At 35.5% G+C, this 20,977-nt stretch overlaps 1 protein-coding gene across 1 annotated transcript in view; it reads left to right on the top strand.

The window, feature by feature from the left end:
- The window catches only part of SPATA6 (spermatogenesis associated 6), a 145,468-nt gene that overhangs the window by 46,791 nt on the left and 77,700 nt on the right, over positions 1 to 20,977 (top strand). Inside the window, exons 4-7 of the mRNA XM_044913852.1 lie at positions 4,924 to 4,965; positions 6,687 to 6,811; positions 14,137 to 14,217; positions 18,690 to 18,989. Coding sequence (XP_044769787.1) covers positions 4,924 to 4,965; positions 6,687 to 6,811; positions 14,137 to 14,217; positions 18,690 to 18,989 — 548 coding nt within the window. The remainder of the gene's footprint in view (positions 1 to 4,923; positions 4,966 to 6,686; positions 6,812 to 14,136; positions 14,218 to 18,689; positions 18,990 to 20,977) is intronic.

The following is a 20,977-nucleotide window of genomic DNA, read 5'->3' as shown; positions in this document are numbered from 1 at the left end:
TACTGCATGTGAATCCGCATCTCAAAATAAAAAGTTTACATAAAAAATCTATTTACTGATATATTTTGGTTTAAATCTACCATAGTACTATTTACTTTTTATTTGTTCTGATTATTGAATATTATTGTTCTTTTTTTCTTCTATTTTTTGCTCTTTCATTTCTACTTGATTATCTTGGAGGTGCATGTTCTTTACTGTTTTGTTTTTTTCAGTGGTTACCATAGAGGTTGCAGAATGCATGCTTCGCTTATCAAACCCTAATGTATGTATTTTTATTTTTACCTTTTCTAGGTTGTGGAGAAGCTTACAACTACTTGACTTCATTTATGTCCCTTCTAGATTTTATGTGTTTTTTTTCCCTTTATTTTAGATTAGTATGCAGTTAAGCTACACAAAATACTATTGTTATTGTTGTATCGGCATCATCTTTTCACTTTACAACCATATTTTACCTTTTTGGTTGTTCTTTATTTCCCTTCATTTTTGAGCTTCTTTCTTAGTTTATTGCTTTTTTCTGAAGAAAATTCTTTCACAGTTCCTTTCTCAGTGGTCTTTTGGTGATGGATTATCTTGATTTTTATTTATTTGAAAATATCTTTATTTTGTCTTAATTTTTGAAGGGTAGTTTTGCTGAACTTGGGATTATTGCCTCCTAGCCCTTAGAAAATACTATCCCATTGTCTTTTCATTCCCTAAGTTTTTGTTGAGAAATCATCTGTCGATTTTATTGTTATTTCATTAAAAATATTCTGTCATTTTCCACTGGCTTCCTTTAATATCTTCTCTTTCGTCTTTTTTTCCTGTAGTTTTGCTTTGATGTGCCCAACCCTGCATATATGTGTATATGTATGTGTATGTATATTTTAAAATATATTCTGCTTGGTGTTTGTATTTTGGTATCTTTCTTCAAATAAATTCTCAGGCATTAACCTTTCAAATATTGCTTTTGTCCCTTTCTCTTCTTTCCTTTTGCAAATCCAATTACTCATTGTTAGACCCTCTTCCTGTATCCTTTTCCCCCCCTTTCTTATATTCTCCATCCTTTTGGCTTTCTGTGCTTTTCTCAAGATATTTACTTTTGTCTTCTAATTCTGTAGATCTTTCCAGGGTCATTTATAATCTGCTGATAAATCTACCTGTTATGGGTTTCTTCTTGTTGTTGTTGCTATTTTATTTTTCAGTTAAAAAATTTCCCTTTGGTTCTTCATAACAGTTTCTAGTTCTCTACTAACATTCTCAACCTTGCATTTTATTTTATTGAGCGTATTAAGCATATTTTAAGTCCCAGTCTGATAACTAATTTTTCTGGATTCTTCGGTTGACCTGCTTTTGTTGTCTGTTATTTTTCTTGTTTTTCGATCACAATTTTCATTTTTCCTGTATACTTGGTCGGTTTTCATTGATTGTCAGACTTCGAATGTAAAAATTTTTGAAATAATTTGAAAACTTAGATGATGATGTTTTCTTTTAGAAAAGATTTATGATTGATTTGGCAGATTTGTAGGGGGCATTAGCAATTCTGGATCACCTTAATTCAGACAGGACTTGGGATGATTCAGATTTAGCCCTTAGTTACTAGTTGGCTGTCTTAGTTCATTTGGGTTGCTGTAACAAAATAACATAGACTAGGTGGCTTACAAACTATGAAAGTATATTTCTTTACAGTTCTGGAGGCTGGGAAGTCTCAGATCAAGGTGAGCAGATTTGGTGTTTGGTGAGGGTTCCCTTTCTGTTCATAGGTAGCCATCTTTTCTCTGTATCCTCAAGTGAAAGAAGGAGCAAGGAAGCTCTCGGGGGGTCTCTTTTATATTGGTACCAATCTCATTATGAGGGCTTTGCCCTACCTCCCAAAGGCCCCAACTCCAAATATCACATTGGGGGGAATTCAACATACGAATTTTGGGAGGAATAAAAACATTCAGTATATAGTGTTGGCTATCTATTTTTAGTTTACTCTTTACCCTTGTAGTTATCTTTTCATGATCCAGTCTTATAGCCTAGCCAGTTTATCAGGCTATTGTCTCTTACAAGCACACCTCCCCTCCTATCCTTTTCCAAGGCCACAATACTCCAATTTTTGGTCCTTTACTTGAATTTATCAAAAGCTATGTTCAGCTTTTCAGCCTCTAAGCTACCTCTATCAGGACTGTCAGATATCCAAAAAGAAAAGCAGCCTCAAATGCCAGGCTTATTTCTCTGTGTTTCCTTCTTATACTGAGTTTCAAACATAATTTTTTCCTACCTTGTTAGGTCTCTCATGCTTTCATTGTTTACCTTTTCAAGTTGACTTTTGCAGAAGGGTTATTTTTCAAATACCTAATCTCTCAGATTACCCTGCTGTGTTCTGCTTATAGCCTTTGTACATCCTGTTTCTCCTGCTTAAAAAACTCTACCTCCCCATCGCTTCTCGGCCTTTTGGCTAAGATCAAATGTAAAAACTCTACCTCCCCAGTCCCCCCAGTTTACACCTGTTCATGCTATACATCAGATCCTAAAGAGCTCTTCTTCAGGTTTCTCTGACTCCCTGACTAGATCAGGTCCTGTTAATATAGTCTTTTATAGCACTACCTGCAGTGCCTTCATTGCACCTGTGGTTTGTAGTTACAATTTATTTGTGTGTTTATTTCCTTCAATGTTTACATTTTCAATGCAGTGTAAGGTTCTTGAGGAAAAGGGCCATATCAGGTTTTTTTTCTTATTACAAATTATAACCTATAGGAAGTATTTAATATTTCTTCATAGATTGGATGTACTGGTATTGGGTTAAATGATTGAGACTTCCCTTGAATGATAATGGCAGAATTTAAAGAAAGAAAGAGATTATGCCTTTTTCATGGGTCCTGTAATGGGAGGCAAGACACAGTGCATCTTTTATTCTTATTTTTATAAATGTATTATAAAATACTTCAGACATATTAAAAATATAAGGAATTATATAATATATCCCACTGTCCTCACAGCTCTGCTTAAGAAATAAGACAGAATTTCTATTCATAAAGATATACAGAGAGCCCAGAAATAGACCCCCATAAATATAATCAACTGACTTTGACAAAGGAGCAAAGGCAATACAGTGGAACAAAGATAGAGTTTTTTCAAAAACTGGTGCTAGAACACTTAGGCATCCAAATGCGAAAAAATGAATCTAGATACAGACCATACACCCTTCACAAAAATTAACTCAAAATAGATCATAGACCGAACTGTAAATACAAAACCCATAAAACTGTTAGAAACTAACATAGGAAGAAACCTAGATGACCTTGAGTATGATGATGCCTTTTTAGATACAACACGAAAGACATCATCCATGAAAGAAATAATTGACATGCTGGACTTCATTTAAATTAAAAATTTCAGGGCACCTGGGTGGCTCAGTCATTAAGCGTCTGCCTTGGGCTCAGGTCATGATCCCAGGGTCCTGGGATCGAGCCCCACATCGGGCTCCCTGCTCTGCGGGGAGCCTGCTTCTCCCTCTCCCCCTGCTTGTGTTCCCTCTCTGGCTGTCTCTCTCTGTCAAATAAATAAATAAAATCTTTTAAAAAAATTAAAAATTCTACTCTGTGAAAGACAATATCAAGAGAATTAGAAGATAAACCACATATTGGGAGAAAATATTTATAAAATATTAATAAGGACATTTATCCAAAATATACAAAGAACTTTTAAAACTCAATAATAAAATAACAAACAACATTATTTTTAAATTGGCCAAAGACCTTAACAGATACTTCATCAAAGAAGATATAAAGATGGCAAATAAGCATATGAAAAGATGTTCCACATCATATGTCTCTGGGGAAATTCAAATTAAAACAAGGTACCACCACACTGCTAGAATGGCCAAAATCCAAAACACTGACAGCACCAAATGTTGGTGAGGTATTGAGCAAAAAGAATTCTTCTTATATAGCTGGTGAGAATTCATAATGGAACAGCAATTTGGAGACTGGTGGTTTATTACAAAACTAAGCACACTCCTAACATATAATCCAGCAACTACCCTTTTTGGTATTTACCCAAAGGAGTTAAAAACTTATGTCCATGTAAAAACCTGCACAAGGTTGTTTAGAGCAGCTTTGTAACTACCAAAACTTGGAAGCAACCAAGGTGCCTATAGTAGGTGAATGGATAAAGTGTGGTACATCCAGACAATGAATATTATTGAGAACTTACAAGAAATGAGCTATCAAGCCACGAACAACATGAAGGACACTTAAATGCATGTTACTGAGTGAAAGAAGCCAATGCGAAAAACCTGAATACTGTATGATTTTAATATGACATTCTGGAAAAGGCAAAGCTATGGGGACAGTAAAAAGATCAGTGGTTGCTTGTCGGAGCAAATTGAAGTGGAGGAGAGAGATGAATAGACATAGCACAGAGGAAAATCAGGGAAGTAAAAATACTATGAATGATACTATAATGATGGAATATGTCATTATGCATTTATTTCTCCAAATCCAGAGAGTATACATCACCAAGAGTGAGCCTCAAGATAAACTATGGACTTTGGGTGACTATTATGTGACTATGGGGGTTCATCCTTGGTAAAAAAAAAAAAAAATGTGCCATTCCTGTGAGTGCTGTTGATGGTAGGGAGGCTATGCATGTGTGGGGACAGGGATATATGGGAAATCTCTGTATTTTCCTCTCAATTTTGTTGTAAACCTAAAACTGCTCTAAAAAGATAAAGTTTAAAAAAAATCGGAAAAAAACCCCAGAGAGACTGAAGGGACAATCTCTACTATTGATTAATAAAGCCCTAAGAGACATAGCAATCAAAAAATATACACAGTATACTAAGATATAAACATATATGTAGTGTACCCAGTAATTACTTTGACTTTTAGATACTTTTATGATAAAGTAACTAATTTTTGTTTATTGTTAATTTAAGGAAATTTTTCTTTAACCTTTCAGATGATACAGCATTGTTTGAGTTGATTCAACTAGTTCCACCAGGTACTGTATTATATTTTGATAAGGTAATTGATGTGCAAACCCATGTCAAAAAATGCTTTTAAAAAATAGATATTTTCCCTTTCTTCCCAAATTAAGAATGAAGTTGAGTTTCTAGTATTGGTCCACTATGCACAGAACAGCAATAGATGAAAATAATAAATACATAACAATTGGCATAAATCATATTTGAACATATTCTAAAACTGAATAAATAGTAATAAAGGAAGGTGGAAAATTACATGCTATCATCCTAGCATATTTTGTGACATTCATAAAAATTGACTTTGAGTTTTTGTGATTTTTCTCAAACAACATTTTTTTATTGATAAGGTAATTATCTTTGTTTTTGTGTGTTGACTGTTACTGGGAATGGGGAGTGGAATAAAACCTTAACTGTTTAGTGAACATTACAAATCTCTGGGGTAGGTAAAATTAAAATTAAAATATGGAGGATAACTTGATTTTTGTTATTTACTTCTGTGAGTATAGGAGAAATCTATCTTAATCAAATAATTATTCTATGTGAAAAGTGGAGAGCTATATGTTACTAAAAATTAGTAATCTAAAAGATTTTGAATATTACATGTATACTTAATTTGGGTAACCACAAATTCTAGAAGATGTCTACATTTTTTTTTTTACATTATTATTTTTTTTTTATTCTTATGTTAATCCCCATACATTACATCATTAGTTTTAGATGAAGTGTTCCATGATTCATTGTTTGTGCATAACACCCAGTGCTCCATGCAGAATGTGCCCTCCTCAATACCCACCACCAGGCTAACCCATCCTCCCACCCCCCTCCCCTCTAGAACCCTGTTTGTTTTTCAGAGTCCATCGTCTCTCATGGTTCGTCTACCCCTCCGATTTCCCCCGCTTCATTCTTCCCCTCCCGCTACCTTTTTCTTCTTCTTCTTTTTTTTTTTCTTAACATATATTGCATTATTTGTTTCAGAGGTACAGATCTGAGATTCAACAGTCTTGCACAATTCACAGCGCTTACCAGAGCACATACCCTCCCCAGTGTCTATCACCCAGTCACCCCATCCTTCCCACCCCACCCCCCACTCCAGCAACCCTCAGTTTGTTTCCTGAGATTAGGAATTCCTCATATCAGTGAGATCATATGATACATGTCTTTCTCTGTTTGACTTATTTCACTCAACATAATACCCTCCAGTTCCATCCACGTCGTTGCAAATGGCAAGATCTCATTCCTTTTGATGGCTGCATAATATTCCATTGTATATATATATACCACATCTTCTTTATCCATTCATCTGTTGATGGACAGAAGATGTCTACATTTTTTTCCAACATGTAACCTAATGTCTTACAATGGCAATTAGAAAAGAATGGAAGATAGGAAAAATTTATGGAGATGGTAATTACATTTTAGATTTGTAAATGTCATACCAACTTGATACGTTTACAAGGACTTTTTTTCTCTAGAAACACATAGGTACTCATAAAATTTACATGAATATCTCCCTTCTATAAAAGGGGGAGGGAGAATTAGTAATATGTACTACATTTCTGAATAAGGAATCCATTTAACATAACTTTCTTTTAATTTTCCTTTCATAGAAAAAAAAAAAAAAGACCCTGAAGCAGAAATTTCAGTAAGGCATCAGGCACTATATATATTGTACTTGATCATATTGTTTCTAAATAGAATATTTTGTTATAATTTGAATCATAGGGTATCTTTCTTGTAGTGGGTGAAACACTGTCTACGTATGATGAAAATACACGGGATTTCATGTTCCCGGGTCCAAACCAAATTTCTGGACACCATGATTCAAACCGCCAGGTTACCATGAGGAGGATTTCTGGCCTTCGAGTAAGTGTATTTTCTCAATCAGTCTGTGATGTAGGATCATTGTCAAAAACCACCACATAGGCTTTAATACCTGAAATGTGAAGAACTAATTCAAAGTTTAATTTGGTTCAAAACATAATTTTTTAATGAAATTATGATGTTATTTTAAACATACTGAAATCTGAACAAAGCCCATGCATCTTTCATCCAGAATTAACAAGTGTTAATTTGCCTTATATTCCTCAGATTTTTCTCCTCTCCTTCTGCCTCCCACCTCCCCACCTTCCCTATCTGTCTCTTCTCTTTATTGTTCTCTCAAAAGAATGACCAATAAACATTTGAAAAGGTGTTCGATTTCATTAGCATATAGGGAAATCCAAACTAAACCTTATGATTTCATTTTTATAGCCATAAGGTTGGTAAAATTTAATAAAATATGACCATATTAGAAGTGTGAAAAACTGGAAGCTCTTCCATACTGGTATGCCATGTAAGTTGGAACCACCACAATTCAGAGTTATCTAGTAAAAGCAAAGATTCTCATAGCCTTTCTCTAGGTATGTTTCATGGAGATGTATTCTCTCTGGTATACTAAGAGCCTTCCTAGGGATGTTCATTGATAGCATTGTTCATAATAGTGAAAAATCGGAATAATTTAAATGTTCATTAGTAGGAGTTTGGATAGATTAATTGTTGTATGTTCATGTCATGGAAATATACATTTATATACCTAAAAGTGAAAGCTGCATCGTGACAACCAACTCTTCCATCCTTTCCCCCAACTCCCTTCAACTTTTGTTGGGTCATTTAGAAATATATTTATCCCTGAAAATGTCTTCCACTTAGAGAAACTGAGAGAAGACCCTGCTATTTCAAAGAAGAAAAAAAGCAAAAGATGTCTAGGTTGAAATAATTTGGACAAACATTTTTTTACTATCTTTATAAAATGTTAAAATAGTATGAGTAAGGAAAGTGGGGTGATATATGAGCTAGTATGGTAAATTAAATACTTTTCCCTATAGGTCTAGGTTTATGATATGCTCTGTTCTGGGAAATAGCAACTTTAGCTTGCTAGAAGTTTAAAAGTTGACTAGCAAATCTCCTAAAATATACTTCCTTTGGGATATTATCAGTGTCCATTAGCCATCTTCTATATTATGAAAACCTTCAAAGAGTGTTTCAGCAAATATATGGAAGCCTGCAATGAAAAAAAATCTGATTTTAAAATTATGGTGTTTTGAAAGTAATTTAAAATGCTGTATTATAACAAATTGGCAATATAAACATAAAAGTTTGGACCATTAATAAGTATCTTCTTCATTTACTTTGGGTTTTTTACATATATTCAGATGTTGGATTACTAAGGCAAAAAATACATATATATATATGTATGTGTATATATATGTGTGTGTGTATGTGTGTGTGTGTATATATATATATATATATATATATATATATATATATATATATGGTGGTGTGAGGAGGTTGGCAGTTCCTCTCTCCGTAAAAAACAGGCAGTTCCTCTCTCCATAAAAAACTGGACAAATTCATCACAAAAACAATTTCAGGACACCGGAAACTGGCAATTAAGACAATTGAGACAGATTAAGTTCCGGATGTTATAAGGAAGTGTTGAATAACTATATTATACACCTGAAACTAATATGACACTATATGTTAACTAACTAGAATTAAAAAAAAAAAAAAGGGGTGTTTATGCTTAAATAACGGCTGAAACGTTGGATAAAAATGGCGGCAGCATGTGGCCTTCTTGCCTGGGACAGCTTCCATACCCTGCAAGGCCAGTGAGAATTGTAGCTTCACCAGTCCTGGGGCTGGGCAGAAAAATCAGAAGCTCTGCTACTAGAGGGGTCAGAATCAATTTTGGAGAGTGAGACTATGATACTGTGATTTAAAGTAAGAAATATATATTTGGTCTTTATCCTTGTTCTGGCACAGAGCTCCCAAAATCCTTGGAATTTTCTAAGTGATGGGGAGCAATAAAGGTGTCTTTTGTTATGTTAATGAGGTGACTTTTGGAAAGCCCCTGTATAACCTAAGGATGGGGGCTGGTTGCCAGCAGGAACAACCCTGGTATTAGAGGGTTAAAACTTTCAGCCCCTTGACCTCTGGGGAGGATAGATGAGGCTGGAGATTGCATTAAAATACCAATGGCCAGTGATTTAATCAATCATGCCTATGTAATGAAACCTCCATAGAAGCCCAAAGGGCCTGGGTTTAGAGAGCTCTTAGGTTGCCGGACTCATGGAGGCGGCTCCTGGGAGAGTGGTTTCCCTGGGGAGGGCATTGCTCCATGTCCCTTCCCACATACTTTGCTCTATGAATCTCTTCCCTTTGGATATTCATCTGTATCATTTATCATATTCTTTTATAATAAATTGGTAAACAGTAAACTATTTTCCTGAGTTGTGTGAGCCTCTCTATCCAATTAATTAAACCAATTGGCGGTCATGGGGACCTCCAAATTATACCCGATTGGTCGGGAACACAGGTAACAACCCAGTCTTGTGATTGCATCTGAAGCGGGCTGGGCAGTCTTGTGGGACTGATCCCTTAACCTCTGGGATCTGATGCTGTTGCCAGGTAGATAGTGTCAGAAGTGAGTTAAATTATAGGACCCCCTACCTGGTGTCACAGAGAATTGCTTGGTGGTGTTGGAAAACCCACACATTGGAATTGGTGTCAGAATCATAAGGACAGGTAGTGTGGCTTCACTGGATTCAGATGCAAGTGGATGAAAGAAACCCCACAGCTTTGATAGGCCAATAGCAGTTCCAATTAGAGTGAGTAGCCCATCTGCCAGAAAGTTCACAGAAGTAAGGGAGCAGTAAAAGGGCTGAGATAAGCTCTCCACCCATTCCTGGCTGATTCTGAAACAATGCACATGCAATGAGAGACCGAGACTGTGAGAGCCCAGCAACAAGTGAAACTCAGTAGAAACTGCAGACCTGACTATCTTTGAATGCATTCCCCAAGCCACATACAGATAATCAACAAAGAGTGGAACCCTTACAGGTTCATGGGATGACTACCAAGCTATGTATATATAGGTGAGACTCCTAGAAAGATTGGAAGAATCAAAAGATATGGCACATATAAAGTGAATAGCAAAATGGCAGATATAAATCCAGTCATACAATTATTGTATTTAAATGTGAATGGATAAAACACTCCCATCAGTAATTTGTTGCACTGGCAGAAGACAGTGCACCCTTCTTCAGAATTCTTGTGACAGGGGCGCCTGGGTGGCTGTCGTTAAGTGTCTGCCTTCGGCTCAGGTCATGATCCCAGGGTCCTTGGATCGAGTCCCACATCGGGCTCCTTGCTCCGCGGGAAGCCTGCTTCTCCCTCTTCCACTCCCCCTGCTTGTGTTCCCTCTCTGGCTGTGTCTCTCTCTGTCAAATAAATAAATAAAATCTTAAAAAAAAAAAAAAAAGAATTCTTGTGACATCTGTCTGAGTCTTAGGCTGTTCTCCTGAACCCATTGCTGTGGCAAGAATTCCATCACATCTGGGATTAAATCCTGGCACTCTCACAGACTACCTGACTAAACTCGAGCAAAGCACTATCATATGAAGATATCATAGGGCTGCTGGGTGGGTTAATGACACCTTGTAAATGGTTACAGCAGTACCTGGCACGGAGAACGCTCTGTAAATGAGAGTGATATGGTGATGGCTGTTGAGGTGATGACAGTGCTGATGATAATACCCCCTTTAGACTGTGAACTCCATAGAAACAGAATCTGTGGCTTTCTCATCTTTGAATTTAACTCTCAGCACAGTACTTTGCATGGAGTAGGCACTTAAATGCCACTTGATTGAATTGAATGAATGAATTACATCTCGTAGACTTCATAAAGGAACTGGTATTTGAGATGGAGTGATGATTGATTTTATGCCTCAACTTGGTTAGGTTATGGTGCCCAGTTGTTTGGCCAAATGGTAGTCTAGATGTTACTGTGAAAGTATTTTGTATATGTAATTAATATTTACAAACAGTTGACTTTAAGTATAAGAGATTACCATTGACAATGTAGGTGGATCTCATTTCAATTAGTTGAGGCCTGAAGAGCAAAAACTGAGGTTTCCTAAACAATAAGGAATTCTGCCTCAAAACTGTTATGCAGAAATACTTCCTGAGTTTCCAGCCTGCTAGCTTGCTTGCAAATTTCACACTTAAGATTGCAATATCAACTTTTTGTCTGAGTTGCCAGCTTGTGGATTGCCCTATGGATTTTGGGCTTGCCACTCTCACAATTGCATGAACCAATTCCTTAAAATAAATCTCTCTCTCTCTCTCTCTCTCTCTATATTAGTATATTATATTATATATATATGTTCTGTTTTCCTGGAGAACCCTAACTAATACATAATGGTTTTGAAAGCTCAGTGAAAATAATGGCTAAAACACTGAGTATTTACTATGTGACCAGCAATATATGGGGAAGGGTAAAGTGATAAGTTGCAATCCAGGCTATGGTAGTTATAAAATATGTCCACAGATGATTTGATGCTTCTCTCTTCCAAAGGCAGAGCTAATTCTCCAGTCTCCACTTAGTGACTCTAACAGATAAAACATGATTCAGTGACAGTATTAGACTGGAGACCAGGTCATTAAATGCACTGTGGCTTCCTCCTTGCTCTCACTACTGTATCAGTCACTTTGGGCTAAGCCAACTGCCACGTGTAAAGACATTAAAGCACCTCTAGAGAGAGGCAGAAGCTGGAAAAGCTTTGCTAGAATGTTTGTGAAAGCTTGAAAGGTCTCGAAGAAACTCAGATGTGTGTTGCAGGAAAATAAGGTAAATGCTATTGGAAATTAGGGATAAAAGGGTTCCTTGTTATATAATGGCAGAAAGTTTAGCCACACAGTCGCCTGCGGTAATGTGGGAAGCAGAGAAATATCTAATGAAATGGATGGTGTGTCTAAGACTTTTGGTTAGAGAGTTAGAGGGTCTGCTTGGTTTTCTTGCTGCTTTATAGCAAAATATGAGAGGAGAGAGATAAGCAAAGGAAAGGCTGTTTAGCAAAAAGGAATTGGAATTTACTGTTTCTGAAGATTCCCAGCCTTTTCCAGTGGCAAATAATGTTAAAATTAGGAATGACTTCTGAGTAAAAATCATTCCAGGCACTTCTGGAAACTGTGGTCTGATGGTGAAACCAAAGGTATAACTATAAAATCCTTCATTAAAATTTCAGAAAGATCCAAGATGTTGTCTCAGAAAATAATTTAATCAAATTAATAATTAATAATTTAATTTAAGTTTTTCAAAGATGCTAAAGGGCAGTCTCAGCAGAAGCTGAGTGTAGAGAAGGGTGCAACTTGTGTCTAATGGAGTGAACTTCAGTAAGATTCATATGAGAACCCATTTGTTTTTTTAAGAGTGTTATATTGGTAGAAACACCACCAGCTTGGTCTGAAATGCAGAGAGATCTCACAGAATGAAAAGGCCTTTGGACCCCCAAAATTCTGTTGACAGGACTCACGCTCAGAACACTGTGCACTCCAAATATGGTCTACTTCTCCTTGGAAAGGAGTGATAATTCAAAGGTTAGAAGCAAGAGCCCAGAGGAGTCCAAAGGATAGTTATTTCTGGGCAGGACCAGGACTAAACTTCTAATCAAGGAACTTCTAACATTTTCTTGGCTGGATTTTAGAATTTCTATGGGCCAGTGATGCCCATTTGACTCTTGTTTACTCCCTTTTTGAATAAGAACATCTGGGATGGGCGCCTGGGTAGCTCAGTCGGTTAAGCGACTGCCTTCGGCTCAGGTCATGATCCTGGAGTCCCGGGATCGAGTCCTGCATCGGGCTCCCTGCTCGGCAGGGAGTCTGCTTCTCCCTCTGACCCTTCTCCCTCTCATGCTCTCTCTATCTCATTCTCTCTGTCTCAAATAAATAAATAAAATCTTTAAAAAAAAAAAAAAAGAACATCTGGAGTGATTATCCTGCACCTGCTGCATGTGTGTGCTTTAGGTACATGTGGGGCAGGTAACTTGTCTCTTTGTTTCATAAGTCTTCTAACTATGAGGAACTGGCCTTAAAGAACTGTCCTTAAAGAACCACATCTGAGGAGGCTGAATAAGGATTTGACTTAGATGCCAACATCCTGGATTTCAAGCTGAAGTTGTAAAAGATGAGACTTTTCTTCTTTTCTTTGTAGAGCATGAGTTTAGTTTACACATGAAAGGAGTATAACTTGTGGTCAGAGGGTGGACTGTGGTGGTTTTAAAATATGTCCACAAAATTTTTGATATTCCTCTGCTGAAAAAGAAGTCTAACTTCTTTGTCTTTGAGTGTGGGCTATACTTCAAGGATTCTAATAAATAGGATGTGATAGATGTGACAGTGTTAGATTTAGTAGACTAGGTCATAAAAACGATTATGGCTTCCTTCTTGCTTTGCTTTGGGAGAACTAGCTGCCATGGCATGAGGACACTGGAGCGGTCTTATGGAGAGGTTTATGGGATAGAGGAGCTGAGTCCTCTTGCTAAAATCTAGAAAAGAACTGAGACCTCCAGCCAACAGCTATGTGAACAAGCCTTCTTAGGAAGCAGATCCTCCTGCCTCAGGCAAACCTGCGGATGACCGCAGCCCAAACAACCTCTTGACTGCAGCCCAAACAACCTCTTGACTGCAATCACCTCAGAGATTTCAAGCCAGAACCACCCAGTTCCGCCTCTGCCAGATTCCTGACCCATAGAAACTATCTGAGATAATAAGTGTTCACTCTTGTTTTAAACTGCTAACTAATATCCTGTGAGGCAACAGATAACTAACAAATAGGCATAATGGACTTCATTAATAAAAGTTATGTTTGCAGAAAAGCAATCATTTAGTTAATTCTTAGGCAACTCATTATTTACCTTTTCTGTAGTATGATGTTTGAAACTCTCAAGTTAGTATGTCAACGGCTGGGTTTGTAAAAGCATTTCTTGATTATGTAGTTAAGTATGTCTTAATTTGTAAAAGTAAAAAGAGCTCAAATCCATTAAGTGTTTTTATATATTTATGACTTTAATATTATATCATTGTTTAAAAATCTTAGAATAATTTGACAGGGAAATACTTGAAAATGAAAAAATATATTAATTTTTACATAAAGGTAATATAATCACTTGTAAGGGAATCATCAGCAATGAAACTGTTTCTTGCTAAAATTTAGCATCACTGTATTGTCTTTATCTTTAATAAGAAGGTCAAACCAACAAATGAAACAGCTAAATCTTGACAAGTGTTTGTTACTTCAGGTCATAGTTTTATCACTAAAATTATATTTTTTAAAAAATTGAAATATCTAATAATACCCTTTTTCCCCTCAGGGAATTGCTCCAAAGCTGGAATTTTCTACAACTTCAGTGATTACTGAATGTCTGATAAGTTCAAGGAAGTGCCGCACTCAGGTTGAACTCATTTAAAGTGTTTAATGGTTTAACTTATTTGTTCATATTTATGGGCATTGGGCAAGAATTATTCTTTTATTTTGGCTGCAACTCTTTTCACTTTTGGGGGTCAGCCTTTAATTTAAGCAAAACAATTATCAGAGGTATTTAGCAGTTTGGTTGCGTCTTAAATGTGAGAGTGAAGAGTTTGGTACACATGGTAGATGGCGCCATGATGTTATTGTTATTATTTTGTAACTCTATGGGCCTTTTTTTTTTTAATGCAAAGCAATCAGCCTGCCAGAAAGATGTTGAGATCAAGAAGTCCCACAGAGAGCTAGATCTGAGGCTTCTATAAATCTTACAGAAGTTACAGGTGACTGCAGAAAGTTCAAAGGATACCTTTTAACAAATGTGACCAGAGGTTCTCTCTCATGCAGGGATATTGGTGTTTAGTGAGTATGGTTTCTTGAGTGTCTCTAATTCTTATATGACTCTTGCTCAGTTTGGTGGCCATACTGATGCTATCAGACTGAGGGAAGCTTGGACACTCCAACCTCAGTACCTTCTATATTTGTAAAAACTGCCTTTAGTAAACTGAGATATCTGGACCTAATATTTCATTCTTGTCTAACTTTTTACTGAGTCACCAGGATCATCTTACTGCCTTGTCCACAGGTTATCTAATAATGTCTAGGCATCACTCATATGCAGTTGCATTATGATTAGGTAACAATGACCAGCATGTGATGAAGAGCCAGTAACATATAAAGCACAGAGGACCCAAACAAGGCACGACTGGACCTATGATGGAAAAAGTGTACTAATAATTTACTGCATTCTCAGTTTCAGAGTAAATTTGCTGAGGAGGGTAACAGTGACGTAAGCTAAGAAAGGTAAAGCGTGGTTATATAAAATTATCAAGGGGATCATTCTTATTTTGTTTAGCAAGATACGTAGTGTGCCAGTTTGGCTACAGTTAATTATCTTTGAAATGCAAGCTGAAATGCAGCTATTAGAGATCTAACAAACTATGCTTGCCAAATGCAAAGATGTTACTGACTTGTTGTGCAAAACTGTATATTTGTAAATTATTAACAGTATTTTACCTGCACTCAGACAACATTTTTCTCTCCTCATTGGGGTATGCCCTTCTGGTGGATGGGTAGAAAAGTCCTTTTTTGTATGAACTGTGGCATATGCACAGAAAAGTACATTCTAAGTGTACAGCTTGGTGGAAAGTCTTTCGTAAATGTAAAATTGTCCCCTCATCACTAGTTTCATTGGACTTAAGAACTAACGTTTTCCTCTGTAAACTTTTGGGAAGACTCATTTCTTTTTTAACTTGCTATTTCAGTGTTTGTCATTTGTTCTTTATTGAACAGATGTAGGAAAATAGGATAGGTTTTGGCGTCAGACAGTGTTTAAGAAAATATGCCTCAGAATCAGACAGATCTGGGTTCAAGTTCCTCACAAGGCTGCTTTAAAGATTAAATTAGAGAATAGGCAATGTGTCTGGCACGTAACATATAATTAATGAATTTGATGGCTGTTCCTAAGGTTTTTTTTTTTTTAAATAATTAGGAGAGAAGACAATGGTTAAAATACAAGATAGAAAACATTATCTGGTAGGCACAACAGAGTATACACATACACATTAAAATTTTAGCCAGAATTTTAATCTTCTTTGACCTTATTTAAGAATGTGATAAATCTGCTTTTAAAAAAGTGAATATTAAAGTTACAATTAAAATTTTAATAGCTACAAAGCAGCATTTTCAGGTTCAAACATAAGAATAAGACAGGCCATTTTGGTTTTTAAAAGCAGAATGAGTGAAACAAACTATAAAATTATTTAAGTTTACAAATAGTTATAATGATCTTTATTCCTTTTGGCATATTATTTTCAAATTGATGTTTTGTCACCAGTTAGATGGATTGAAAAAATTAAGTATATTATTGTGATTTTCTGAAATAAAACTAGTTTTCCACTTATTCTTTTTACCTACTAAAGGAAAATTTATTATTAATAGTTAAATATCAGTGGTAGTTTTATTAATTTGTATGCTGGATCAGGTAGTTTTTGCTGTGTAAAAAGCAACACTAACTTTTTGGCAGTTCTGTGGATTGATTGGTTGATTCTTTTGGTTTGAACTGGCGAGGCTAGGGCTGAATGATCTATGATGGCATCATTCATGTCTGGTAGTTGGCTGAGTTTTTGGTCTGGGAGGGACTTTATATTTCTGATAATTTGCTTGATTTTAGCTGGGATGGTGGCCACAAGACTTTCATCATCTAGTAGGCTAATTTTGGCTCATTCACACGGAGGCAGGAAGGTTTCCAAAAAGGAATAAAAGACAATAGCACTTTTTCAAGTCTCTCTTTTTGTCCCAAGCTAGTATCCTGTTGGCCAGAGGGAGCCATCGTGTTAACAGCATGTAACAGCCACTATTTTAAGTTTTCCTGGGCAGTAACAGGATACATTAAGGATTGGATAGAGTTAGATAGCATGTATCTGTACTACATATTCCACAGTTTATAACTTCTAATAGTATTCAACATTCAAAAATTGTAATGAAGAAAGAAGGTGGGGTTAGTTGTTTTAGGTTTGGTATAATCAGAGGTAGGTAAGGAGGAACTTTACAGCATTGCTGAAATGGATGATGTTGGGTTCATCTGGGTCTGAAGGTAAGAGATATTAAAAATGTATGAAGGCCTGGGGAAAAAGAGGTCCAGGGACTGAGGAGGTGAGGAGGGCAGGCAGCAGATTCAGTGAGAATAAAAGAAGTAGAATGAGGAAAAGTAGTTTTGGTCAGCAAGGGATTTTCGGAGTTTGAGATGCAATGGATCTGCATAATGATGAACTCTAAGATGAGGTGGAAAAAGGTAATTAAAGCTGAGAAATAGAAGTCTGAGTCCAAAGTCTTGGACAGATTCACTGCTTGAACATTTATTACAACTCAAAGGTCCTTGCATGTGCTAACATTCCTGCTTCTGTGCATCAGTGTGATGTCATAGAGATAGATGAAGTGTGATATGGTAGAAAAATTCTGAATTACTTGTTGAAGTCATTGAACAAGGTGGGAGAAGGACTGGGAGAGTATCAACAGCTGTAGAGGAAAGATGAGGAAATAATCTGATGCTGCAGGTCTGTATGAAACTCATGGGCTTATTTTCCAATTAGGAAAATATATATTTTTCCTGTTTATCTACTTTTTAAAAATATTTGACTCTTTTCCCTTCTATATCACATTTATGTTTTAATATATACTTAGAATAGATACTCTTAGTGAGTTAGGGAAGGAGGGGTTGAGAAAATAGAGAAGGAGGTAGGACTGATAGGTTTTTAAAATGATTAAAGTTAGGAAGACAAAGTTTCTCAACTGTCCATTTTCTCTAATATTAGAAATCTTATAATTCTAGATAATGAATTAAGAGGTCTTATATTATTTACCTGTAATCCAAACTTTAAGGCACTCAAAAGGCAGAGACTAAATAAAATGTTATTCTAATAACACAAAAAAAATTTAGAAATGTAACATTTGTTTTTTAAAATTTTAGACTGCTAACCAGTTTTACTAGTAGAGTACTAGTCATTAAAGTTTATATGTGTCTTTTATGTCTTTTTACTTTTTTACTTTTATAAAAATATGGAACCAGAATTAAGATGATATGGCTATTGGTCATTGAATTGTAAAGTTTTAATTTGGAAGACATCTTAAGATCCTAATCACCTTGTATAATCCAAATAATACATTTCATGAAAATATGTATAAAGCCGTTTTTCAGATGTTCACATTGTATATATGTATTTAATCATAGCAGTATAAATGAAACTTATTTTAATAATTTTCTCCATAAAGATTTCATAAGCAACTAATTAGCCATGTGTATTTGTAACATTACTACTAAAGAGAGCCCTCTTGGGGCACCGGGTGGCTCAGTCAGTTAAGCCTCTGACTCTTGATTTCGGCTGGGGTTATGATTTCAGGGGCATGAGATTGAGCCCCACATTGAGCTTTGTGCTCAGCGTGGAGTCTGCTTAAGATTCCATCCCTCTCCCTCTGCCTTCCCACCCCATTCATATACTCTCTTTCTTAAAAAAAAAAGAAAAAGAAAAAAAGCCCTCTTAAATTATATAGCCAGTTACTTGAATACTTAATTACAAATGATAAACCAATGTTTATGTTAATTTTTTAGTACACTGAAAACTAATTTTTCTGACCTTGTTTCTTAGATTTTTCCAATGATTAAATATTGGGCTTTTATTTTCATAAGTACTTGTTAGACTTAAGAATACCATGTACTTTATTAACTACTAGACAAAGAGTTATCTAGCATAGATAGGAAAGACTAGTTGGCTTTGATAGATTATATGTGCCTTAAATTAATTTTTAAAGTTTTTTTTCTACCTGTAATTTATAGATAGATACATATACATATATCTCTACATATAGCTTCTACCCATGTTAATTTTTATTTTTTATGTTTAGGATAAATTTATTTACCATACGGCTCCAGTTGAAAAATCACACGGCAGACTGCAAAGCAGAACATCAACATCAAGATCACAAAAGAAAAAATCCAAGTCACCTGAGAGAAATAAATATTGCATAAATGCAAAAAACTACGAACAGCCTACAATTTCTTCAAAATCACACTCTCCATCTCCCTACACAAAAAGACGCATGTGTGAGCTATCTGAAGACACCAGGCGGCGGCTGGCCCATTTAAATCTGGGACCCTATGAATTCAAAAAAGAAACAGATAAACCTCCATTTGTGATTAGACATGTATGTGTTCTCTTAAACATTTCCATTTGAAACCAATCTAATCTGTTGTTTCACTAAAATATTGTTCTGAAACTTCTTTCAACTTCGGGCTTCTATTAATAATTTTCTTTCCTGAACTGTTAGCTGAGGAATCTGAAATGGAAAATTAGAGTAAAAGAACATTCTTTTTTTCAGTCTTTAAACCTGACAGAGATCAAGTTCCATTATGAATACTATGTTAAATCCTTTAAGTATCCATTTCCTTTCTTCCTATACACTGGACAGTGTAATAACTCTACAAATTGAACTTAGATGTAATTGACATTAGTACTAAAATGGCAGAGTAGGGTTTTAAAAGAGGACCAACTTTTCTTTATGAAAAGGAAGACCCCCCCTTTTCTAGCCTTTTTAAAAATTATAATGGAAAGTTAAGTTTCCTTTGATATTATGTCCCTTGGGTAAACCTTACATAGTGGATCTTTGAAGCAAATCACTATTTGATGAGGATGGGAAGGCCTTTGAAAGTGAAGAGAGTTAGGGTAGCATAGTTGTTATCTTCCCAAACAGAAGACTGCTTTTGATATGGTTTAAGCTTAGAGCTTGTGTTCGTGTGATAGTCAAGTAGACTTGGGCTAATTTTAGGGGTCTGTAATATTTCAGAATGTTTAATAAAGGACTTTCTTAGAATTCTCATAGTTACTTGAATTTTTGTAAAGAATTTTTATCCTAAAAGTATTTCTTTAACAAAAGCTTGCAATTTAATAAAAATTACTAATAAATACATATAATAGTAATAATGAATGTTAAGATGTAAGTGCCTACAGAAGCAAAACAACTTTTGGGGTTATCTATAAAGTTATTTCTGACTTTAATGTCTAATTCATTTTTTTCTAAATTCTAATATGTAAATATAACATGTAAAGATGCTCCTTGGATAATCTAATGGGTTTTTGAAAATACACCATCTGAAAATTCAGATTTTTTGTGTGTGATATATTTTTTTAATTTTAGATATAATTACATTAAGCAACATTTCATTCCATTTTTATTTTTGACTACGAATCATTTATTCTTTTAACCTTAAGTAACAGGTTTTTTATTGTAAAAAGAAAACTTATAATGGGTACTTTTAAATGGTAATATTTTATTGAGATTATTGTGATTACATTTGTCTTTTTTTCTGTAGATTTGTTTATAGGTGCTGGCCGCATTTTTTGTTGTTGTTTGGACATATCCAGATAAGATTTACTTGCTGGTTTGATGGCAGTTTCAGAAAACCTTTCATTTTATGACTGCTTGCCGTTGTAAATTAAGTTGAAAAGATATATTAAATTCTAATCTGAAAGAATAGTAGCATTTTAATTAAAATGCCTGTGGGCAAAATAACCAGTAATAGTTAGTGGGAGTTAGCCACAAAAAAAAAAAAAAAGAATTGTTGAGGGAAATAATTTCTTTTCAAGTGCTCATTAAATTGCTGTTTTTTCACACTAGTGTTCAAAGTGGAATAATTCTAATACTGCTAGGTGTAGGCCTTGATGTTTTCATTGAAGAGATTTCCTTTATAGCTTTCCAGATCATAGAAAAAAATGCATGCTTCTAAGCCTACAGTTAGAAAATTGCTTACATTGGGGTGCCTGGGTGGCTCAGTCTAACTCTTGATTTTGGCTCAGGTGGTGGTCTCAGGATCATGAGATTGAGCCCCACATCGAGCTCTGGGCTTAGCAGGGAGTCTGCTTGAGATTCTCTCCCTCTGCCCCTCCCCTCCATGATCTCTCTCTCTCTCTCTCCAATAAATACATAAATCTTAAAAAAAAAAAAAAAAAAAATTGCTTACATTATCATATAAAAAATGGGATTTTTCCAATTGTATTTGCATAGAGATGTCTTTTCTTCCCCCATAGCCATTAATGATTTCAAAAGCACTTAATAAATTGATAAACAAAATTTTAATTTCATGGGCTCCTGGGTGGCTCAGTCGATTAAGTATCCGACTCTTGATTTCGACTCAG

Source organism: Neomonachus schauinslandi, chromosome 4, assembly GCF_002201575.2.
Source record: "Neomonachus schauinslandi chromosome 4, ASM220157v2, whole genome shotgun sequence".
NCBI lineage: Eukaryota > Metazoa > Chordata > Mammalia > Carnivora > Phocidae > Neomonachus > Neomonachus schauinslandi.
This window is presented reverse-complemented; position numbering and strand designations above follow the sequence as displayed.